The sequence below is a fragment of the Dromiciops gliroides genome, chromosome 6 (assembly GCF_019393635.1).
Source record: "Dromiciops gliroides isolate mDroGli1 chromosome 6, mDroGli1.pri, whole genome shotgun sequence".
Taxonomy (NCBI): Eukaryota; Metazoa; Chordata; class Mammalia; order Microbiotheria; family Microbiotheriidae; genus Dromiciops; species Dromiciops gliroides.
Window position 1 is genome coordinate 81,564,796 of NC_057866.1, and position 9,996 is coordinate 81,574,791.

The following is a 9,996-nucleotide window of genomic DNA, read 5'->3' on the forward strand; positions in this document are numbered from 1 at the left end:
GGAGAGTTTATTTAAAATGTTGATAGAGTTAGGCAAAGTGTTTGCCTTGGGGTCCGTGGTGAGCAAACACGGGGCGGGGGGGGGGGGGCGGTGTTTATATTAGCTAGGGGATTGTCTGTGATAACAGCGTCATTTTGACCTATCAGTGTTTCCCAGTATGAATTTCTTTCTTCTTTCTTCTGCATTTCTTTGCTATGCCAAGAGGTTGGGGGCAGCGATCGCTGCATCTGTCTCTCCGTACCTCTGAATGCCTCTCTCTTTATCTGTGTTTTTCTCTTTGTCTCTTACTGCTTCTCTAACTCGGTTTCTCTGAGTATTTATGTGTCTCTGTTTTTGTATCTCTGAGAGTTTCATGCTACCTCCACGTATTGGTTATCTGTCTTTTTTTCTGCCTCCGTGTGTTTGCCTCTCTGGCTCTATCTGTGCCTCCGTTATCTGAGTATCTGTGTCTGTGTTATCGTATGTGCATCCATCTCTCTCTCCCTGTCGCTCCCGGTGTGTTTTAGAACGTGTGTATCCTGCTTTTCACAAATCTGGGGGATGACCGAGAGTAACACAGCCCCACAAAAAGGCTTGGGCTTCCGGCTCTCCTGAGTTGCGACTTGTGGTACGAAGTGCCCGCTCCCCTAGAGCGCAGCGGCGGCGGAGCCGCACTTTTGGCTGCGCGCTGGGGCGAAGACAGCAAAGGGTGGGGCCTGCGGGCCGCATGCAGCACTGGCGCCTCTGGAGCCCGGGAAGAGCGGACCGAGCTCGGAGCATTTTGCTCCTCTACCCATGCTTTCTCCAGGCTTTCCTGTGCCTGCCAGCTACTCCCTGGCACCCTTCCCTAAGGCCCTAGGAGCGTCACTTCGGAATCCAAGGCACAATTCAACTAGGGCTCCGCAGGGAGAAGAAAGGGGGATGTCAACAAATCAGGACCATGTCGGAAAAAAATATCTGACAGCAAACAGAGAGGAGAAGGTGGGCCAGTGGGTTTCCAGTAGCGGCCGGAGGCAGATTTCACTGGGAGGCCGCGTGAGCGACTGCCGCTCTTACCCTCTATTCCAGCATATTTCTTAACAGTCCCGCGGAAGCAGCCGCCTCAAGGAGCGGCCCTGGTGGCACTTGTGCTTAGAGCCAATAAATTAGCTTCTAGATCTCAGGACAAACAAACACGAGAGGCTCCTTCAGCGCCCGGCCTCCCGCCCTGCCCGCCGCGGGAGGTGGCTGAGAAGAGAGTGAAGGGAGGCGGGAAGAGGAGAGGAGACTGCAGAAGAAGAGAGGGGGGAGATGTGGGGAAGGGACGAGAAAGAATGGGGACAACAGAACAGAGAAAAGGAAAGAGACCTAGGATGAGAGGAGAGGCAGAAGAAAAAGGGAGCGGCAAGAGGGGAAAGGAGAGGAGAGGAGATGCAAACAAGATAGAGGAAGGAGAGGACGAGGAGAGAGGGGACAAGAGAAGGGACAAGAAAAGAGGGTGTGAAGAAGCGGAGGAGAGGAAGGGGTAAGGTGGAGGAGAGGGAAAGGGGGAAGAGAGGAAAGCGAAGAGAAGAAAGGAGACGGCTCTCTTTAGAACTGTGGAAAAGAGCCTAAAGCGCAAACCAGACCACCCAGGCCGCTTGAGGCCAAGGCAGCCCGAGCGGCATCGGCGGACCCAACAGCAGACGCAGGCCCAGGGACAGGCAGGCAAACTCAGGCTGCGATTAACCATCCCCAAACGGCTCCTCAATACTCACCTCCCTTCCTTCTGCTCAGTGTCCACAGGCGTTCCCACCGCTAAAGGATTGCTCACTTTCGGAGAGGGTACTTACAGCCCCCAGCACTCCCGGCGATGCGGTTCCGCCACTAGTTCAAGCAGGCGCCGTTCGGCACCAGGGCCGGGGCCTGGCCCCAGTTCCACTTTGCAAACCTGATAAATCGGGAAAGAAGAATTACAACCATTGTAAACTAACCACAGGTATTTCCAACAGTTTGAACTTGGAGGCTTGAAAAACAGGCTTTCCTGGACTCTCAGTTTTCATGAAGCAGGATTTCAAAAATTTCTCAAAAAATTCTTCACCCCACTCCCCAAAGCTCTGGAATTTTATTCTCTGTAGCTCGTTCCAAGGCGAACCTTCCCTGTGTAAGCGTGCACTGCACACACTCCTCCCGTCCTGGGTGTCTCCAGCTCACCCAACGTCAGCAAATAATCCCCATTCCCCCACACTACCTTCCCTGAGATTCTTTATTTACACACGCCAAGAAAACCCGCAACATGCACTCACGTGCATCTTGGTAACCACTTTACCCTCCCCCGGACTACTTTACTGACGTTGCACCAGACTAGGAAACCCGAGGGTATTATACACACGCAGCAAAAACTATATTTTATGGCGGTACATTATGGCTCAAAGCAGCTTTTGAAACTTGTAAATGGAACGAATGCGTTTATACTACATGCTTGCCTACTCCAAGATATTCTGTAATGTTCCTTAAGGGTCCTGCCAGTCACAGAGAAATCCATAAACAGAAGCATACACACTAATACAGAGTTTAATTTCCCCGAGGAAAAAAACAAACACCTTTCTTTGCTAGTTCAATTCACCGATTCAGAGGCTTTCTGTGGCTGCAAGTCGCCTAAGTTTAACAACCTCTTGGGTTAGAGCTCCATGGCTGAAGTTTTCACACAGTTACTAGAAATCCAAATCTACATGCCTGTTTCAGCACTCACGGAATGCTTCATTCTTGTCAAACCCTAATCCCTTAAAGCAGTCTACCTGTGCACTACACACAGCTCCAGACCTGCCAGTCTACTGCATTCACAAAGGCCACCTGTCAATTTCATTCTTTCCCTATTCCCCTCCCCCAAATTCCTTGGTGTATAAAAATGCATTATAATCCATTATCTACTTCTGCTTCAATGCAGTTCGGTACCTACAGTAGAATACCACTGCTGGGGCATGAAGGGGAAGAGAATATCCTTAGTCTCTACATTATACTTTCACAGATACAAATACAATTTCCCAATACCTGGCACCTTTCTGATTACCACGAATTGCATCTGAAAACCATGTCAGAGTTTGCTCACCGTGTAACCTGAAGAAATCATTTTGCTTCTTCGTTGAAGTTTTTCTAAATGCAGTAATAAAAATAACAGTAATCAAAGTGTATGTAAATGAGTTAGAAGTATAAAAGAGGCCCCAAAAATCCTTTTTCAGTATAGAAAATGTGAATAGTGGGTACAGTTTTCACTCGAGTACTGAACCTGACAATTCCTCTCTCTAAAAAAAAAAAATCAATAGAAGGGAAATATGATGTCAGTTACGTACATCCTTAATCCCAGCAATTTTAAGAATTAGCACTGTCCTACTTTTAATTTAACTAACTCTTTAGTGGTTGTAATGTCATATTAGATATCCAGTATTGTTCTATTGAAGACAATATTGCTTGACCAAAACTGTGCAACTTGAATAGTCAATATGTAAATGCAATAGTTTTCAAAATATTTCTGCTTCTTATCAATGGTTTCTTTGGTGGATTTAAAGTTTGCTTTTTAAAGGTAATTTTCAGTATATCCAATGTATCAGAATAACAAAAAACTGTGATGTCAGTTCTTAGCTATTTCTTTTTTATTATTATTTTAAGGTGTTCAACTTGTATGTAATTTTACATATAAGGAAAAATCTAAAGAGTTGTCTTCTAGAATAAAGCTAAATAAATTGAATGAAGAATTAATCACCCGGCGAGATCACATAATTCAGTTTCAGGGTGCTTTCTAGAAGATGCGTTTGCATTTTACGGAGTACTTATTCCTACATAATCCATCTTTTGAAAAATTTCGCTGTTTAGCGCTTTACTTATCTGACTACCTTTCCAAACAACTGGAAGAATGAGAGGATGGAATACGCCTAGAATTGAGTCACAGGAAGCAGAAAAAAGGGGGCGTGTTCTATTTGTTGTATTTATCGAATCTTTTGGGAAAGAGATACAGTTGTCGCCGCGTGTATCTACCTTTCCTTTGACTTATGAACGCGTTTTGGGTGAGTTAATTTCACTGCGTTTCTTATGTATATTGAAATATATTAATATATACATCTAAAGAAAATATAGTTTATAATGAAGGGCATTTATAAGATGATGAATAGGTGCATGAGGCTGTGCGACCAGCATTTAGAAGAGAAGGGGTTAACACCAAACCCAAGTCTTCCTCTCCGCAACTTGCACAGTTCTGTCTGTTAAAATCAACATTGCCCAGCTGGAGCTGTCCAATCAGCTGCCTGCTAGAGCCCGGCCCTGCCCAATGGGAAGGCGTGGGCCGCAGCTGTCACTCATAGGTGAGCAATGACACCAGTGCTGGGAGAAAAAGGAGAAGGAAAGAGAAAAGAAACAGATAGAAGCGGGAGGGGGGGGGGCGGGGAAAGTGTCCTGCGCTGCCTGAATCCAGCTGCCTACTCCACCGCAGTTCCAATAGCCACAGCTGGAAAAGGAGACCCGCGAGAGTGCAACGGAAAGCGAGTTCAGGAGAGAGCCAGAAAGGAGGAAGAAAAAAAAGTGTCCCAGGCCGTCAGTCCGTGCAGAGCTCCAGAGAGGACTGTTGCCTGAGTGTGGCACGTTAGAGCTGCATCAGTCAGGCCTCTTCTCCCCACCCCCATCCCCCACGCGCCACCCCTCCCTCCGTAGTCCATCCACTCCTGAGCTAAGCGAAGGGAAAAGGGGCAGCAGCCGCGAGAGGCATGAGATTATTCAACTGAGCGGAGAAGATCCCCTGGCACTGGATTTGAGGGCGGGGTGGGGGGCTGGAGGGTGGGTCGGGCCTGGGAGGGTGAAGGGTGGGGGGGCCCGTGGAGAGTGGGAAGCAGGAGTGTGTGGGGCGGTGGTTTCGGTGACAGGGAGGGAATCGTGCAGAGGAGTGGGCTGGGGGGCCCTCCAGTCAAATCGGTCTTTTTCTTCTTGTCTACTCGCTCGCACTTTCTCTCCCATCGGTCTTGGATCCCCGGATTCCTCCGGAGCAGGGGCTGCTCCCTGCCCCGGGCCTGGCCCGCTGCCCCTCGGGGGGCAGATGGCTGTCCGCAGCGGTAACACCTTGACGCCTTTCTCCATCCAGGCGATTCTTAACAAGAAGGAGGAGAAGGCAGGACATCCGTTCTTGGAAGGGCGCCTGCCCCCGGCTAGGGGAGCCGCGGCCCCTGCAGGCTCGGCCGCGGCAGCTCCAGCCTGTTGCTGGAGGCTTTTTGGAGAAATGGACTCGGGTACTGTGGGGGGAGCTGGGGAGACACTCCTGCCCACCCCGGCGGGGCCTAGGGCGGCAGCAGCGGCGGCAGCGGCAGCAGCAGCAGCAGTGACTGTGAGGCGGACAGCGGGGAGCCCGAGGGGCTGGGACTCGGACTCGGCTCTGAGCGAAGAGAACGAAGGGGAGCGGCGCTGCCCCGCGGAGGCTGTAGGATTGCCGGTGATGGCCAGCGGCGCGGGACGCGCCCAGGAGACTCCCTGCAGGGGGCAGCCGGGGCCAGAGGCTCAGGTCAAAGACCTGGAAGAGGAGCCCCCGGGCCTGAGTGACAGCGAGATGTCAGCCAGCGTTTCAGGTCTGCTTGAGTTTCTTAGAGGAGAATGGGAGGGGGACAGACTGGGCTTGGGTAATGGGAGGGGAGGGGAGGAGGAGGAGGAGGGGAGACTCTCTGCTTACTGAAGCTGAAATCTAGGAACTAAATTTCACGCAAGGGCTCGGCACCAAAGATTAGCTGAGGCAAGATTTAGAGAAATAAGAAAGTTCCCGCTGGGTAGCCTCGGAACCAGGACCCCCTCCCCACTTTCTCTAGTGGAAGGGGATCCCTAGAGAGAACTGAACAAGTCTATTCCGAGCTCTCCCCGCCTCATGCCTCCCCCACCCCATCAGCTCCAAGCAAATGCGCCCTGGAGAACGAGGTACGCCAATTCTCCACCTCTCTTCCCACTCGGGCTGGAGCTCAGGGAGCCAGGATGTTAGAAAGAATATGGCCTCCGGAGCCCCCAAATCCCTCGTTAGGAGGAGAGATGAAGGTAGTGAGAAGTTTGGGGAATAGCAAAATATTGAAGCAAAGAATGCTTCGGAGCTAAAGCCTTTTCTAGACCGAGGGGTGCTAGGGAAAGGGACTGGAATCCAAAGGCAGCAGTTGAGCAAATTACTCAAAACCTTTCTTCTGAGCTAAGCAAAGCAAACCGTAGAGGCAGAGAGGAGGCACTGGTAGAAATGAAAGCCAGGACCCTTACGGGAAAACTTTTTTGAAAGCCTTTAGTGCCGCATTTCAACTTCATGCCTTCCGGGTCAGAGTTAACTTGGAGCTGAGTAATCTAGGAAAGCTGTTTGCCTCTCACGCCTTGTTTATAGGAAAAGGAGAGACCCAGCGCCCCATTCCATACTGTTTCTTCACTCTTGGCCGGCGGCGGTAGGCCTAGGTGAACGGCAAAACGCAAAATGGTTTCTGACTAAGCTGCTGAAGGCTCAGTTCAGAGAGACCTACCTCTGTTACCCCCGAGGATTGGGAGTTGAGAGTAGGGAGCAGAAGAGATGAAGCGAAGGACAAAGCACCCAGCTCCCCCCACCCCCACCCCCCGGCAAAACAAACAAACAAAAACAACAGTAAAGACAGCAACCAAGAAAAATAGGAAAGGTCCTGGCTCTCTGTCCCAGCATGGGATACCAAAGGAGGCAAAGAGTCAGGAACCACAAAAGGTGTAGGGGAAAACCACAAGCAAAGCTCGTCGTCTTTCGACTGCTCGCAGCATTCTCTTGGGCACTTTAAGTTTGGCGGGTCGAGTCCAGTCTCTCATCCCCACCCTACTCTTTCCCTTGTCACTGTGAGGATCGCAACCCACCAGGTGCTAATGAGAAACAGAGAGAGAGAATTGTGTGGTACTGTGTGTGTGTGTGTGTGTGTGTGTGTGTGTGTGTATACGCTCGCGCGTGCGTGCGCACAGGGGTAGGGGTGAAAGAGAGACTGGAGACAGAGAAGGAAAGGATGGTAGAGTTTAGGGGAGAGGGATGGTGGTGGAAATCAGACAGACAGAAAGACAAGAGACAGAACGAGAAACTAGAAGCCAACAGAGTGACAGAGCTACCGCGATCTTTTGTGCCATAATCCGTCTTCGCGCCTTTGGTTGAATCAGTGAGTGGGTGGTTCTTTCAAAAATTCAGCAGCTAGTTTGGGACAGACCTTGGGCAAAGCTGCCACGGAGTCCGACGGGCTGTCTGTGGGATGGGTTTCCCGGGTCTCAAGAGAGTTTGGGTAAATGCCAGGCTTCAGGCAGGGACTCTGCTATTTCTCCTGCGGCTGCACTTAGGGTCTCGACCCTGACCTTGCTTTTCGTTTTGTTCTCCCTCTCCCTCCCGCCCGGCCTCAGCAGATCGCAGCCCGAGGACAGAGGAGGACGGAGGCGGAGGCGGCAAGTGCGATAAACTCCTTTGTGGCGGGGGCCCGGGAGAGGAGGATCAATCTGCGCCCAAGCCTCGCAAGAAGCGCTCCCGGGCGGCTTTCTCGCACGCCCAGGTCTTCGAGTTGGAGCGCCGTTTCAATCACCAGCGGTACCTGTCCGGCCCGGAGAGAGCTGACCTGGCAGCCTCGCTGAAACTCACCGAGACTCAGGTGAAAATTTGGTTCCAGAACCGCCGCTACAAGACCAAGCGCCGCCAGATGGCCGCGGACCTGCTCGCTTCGGCGCCGGCTGCCAAGAAGGTGGCGGTCAAAGTGCTAGTGAGGGACGATCAGAGACAGTACCATCCAGGAGAGGTGCTCAGGCCCCCCTCCCTGCTCTCCCTGCAACCCTCTTACTACTACCCCTACTACTGCCTTCCGGGCTGGGCCCTCTCCACCTGCACGGCAGCAGCGGGCACCCAGTGAAGGATGACGACCACGAAGAGCCAGGTCCCCAGACGCCTCCCCAAAACCTACTTGTCCCCTGAGCCATCCGAGGAAAAAGACATCAAAGACACTATTTATTATGATCTCTTTATTTTTGTTATTGCTGTTGTTGGGTCTGAGGTGACTTTTCAATAAGGATGGGGGAAGTAAGGGGACTTTATTATTATTAATTATTATTATTATTATTATTATTATTATTTGGACGGGATAAGTATGTGAGGGAGGGCGGGGAATTGTTATCTGCCGAGTTGCCTCTTCACAGACATTTACAGCGAGCCGAGAGCTTCGTCCATTCGGCCAAACGAGTTCATGGTATCCATGCTATCGAGATATTTGTATATACATATCTATCTATTTTTTTAATTGGATTGATATGGAGTATAGGGGAAGGGGATCGATTAGGCCCCAAACCCACAGGATTCGTACCAAGAGCAGCCTGAAGGATGGATTGAATAGCATCAGTGCTGTCTCGGTCATTTTCATTTGGGTTTGGTGTCTGTGTGCCTGTCTCCAACCCCCACCTCCTCTGGCGCCTGAGCCTGTGGCCCTGCAGCTAGCTCTGTTCGGTGCTGAATGTAAGTAAGCCTCGTTTTATGCCCCCTTGGTTCGATCTCCGTGGCTAGCGCTGCAGGACCCTATGTGCCCTAGTGTGAGGCCCAGGCTAAAGCAGTTTATCCACCTTGAAGGAGAGTTTCACGGAGACTATTTTCTTTCTTTCTTTCTTTCTTTCTTTCTTTCTTTCTTTCTTTCTTTCTTTCTTTCTTTCTTTCTTTTTTAAAAGGGAGTTACGACTCGTAGCACTTTCCAGCCGTATTCAAATTAGTATTATTATCATTATTTTTGTATTCAATGTGAATATTTCTAGTCAGTGTTTTGAAACCGTTGTCTTCAGATAGGAATCTCCGGGGCTCTTCAGTGCCTTAGACCACCGTCACCTTTTCTCTCCTTGTTTCTAACCCCCTCCCCCCACCCCCACCACCAAAAAAGAAAATTCTCCTGAAGAAAACAAGCTGTCGTGCTTATTGAGGTTCTCCTCCAGTTCACCTCTTCGCTTCTCAAGGGCACCATGCACTCAGAGTATTACTTTTAAAAGAATTGTGAATATTTGTAAGCAATATCCGCTTTTATTTTTTAATTTATAAACTTTAGTTGAACACATTGTACTGTGTGTTGTCTTTAAGTTCCGCTGCCAAATGCACATTCGTAAGCTGGAACACGAGTGAAATTAGTCTAGGATGGCCCAAGGGCTCCCTTTTCTTTTTTAAAACTGAACACTTCCGGTCCTCCTCTAAGAGGACACTATTCCATTCCCACTGCCCATTAACCTAGACTAGCTGCCCCGTCCGTTTTTAGTGCGATTGAAAATACAATCGCCCAGTTTTTACGAGGCAGCACCAAAGTGTCTTTAGTTTCGCTTCCTTGAGAAAAGGAAGAATTTAAAACTGACAAGGGAACTGGTAGTTTTCGGCTACCGAGCTTGGCAACTTTCAGCAGCAATCTCCACAATGACGCGTTGAGACACATTAGGATCATTGTAAAGGACAATTTGTTTAAGCCAGAAAGGCTATCCCTCCAGCCCTCGGAAACATTCACTAGGCGCTTTCCAGAAGCCCACAATCCAGAGGCCTCTGCTTTCTCTAGAGGGCATCTTGAAGTCTCCTTGAATTGTGACTTCGGCATTATTTACCCAATGCCCTTGAAATCCACCTTGGATCCTATTGAAATATACATATATTTATTTCGGGCGGAATGTTCAAATTGTGTCTGTGCTATATGCCGGCAAACCTTTATTTATCGTCCGCACATGTATCCACATATATGCATGAAGAAAGCCGAGTATACAACCTCAGTGTTAAACTTTATAGCCAATTGTGGGTATATAGATCTGCATGTAGGTGCGTATGTGGGGGGCAAACAGTGATACAATATTGCACGATTTCAGGCCTACTCCGCTACTGGTTCTTTGTACTACAAAGAGGCCCATTCCATAAATTCAACAAATATTTATTAAATGACTATTATGGTCAAGGTGACAAACAATTTGTTTGCTTTCACTCCAATTCCCGCCCCTCTCCACCCAACACACATCCACTTTATGTCAGTTCTCCAGTATTTTACACGTCCTTTCCTATCCTTCCCAGGG

General features: G+C 49.6%; 1 protein-coding gene across 1 annotated transcript; it reads left to right on the plus strand.

The window, feature by feature from the left end:
* Positions 1–5,017: 5,017 nt before the first annotated feature.
* On the plus strand, positions 5,018–7,832 carry NKX3-2 (NK3 homeobox 2). The gene is made up of 2 exons (XM_043969605.1): positions 5,018–5,540; positions 7,336–7,832. The coding sequence occupies exons 1-2, from the start codon at positions 5,018–5,020 to the stop codon at positions 7,830–7,832; spliced, it is 1,020 nt and encodes a 339-aa protein (XP_043825540.1).
* Positions 7,833–9,996: the final 2,164 nt, after the last annotated feature.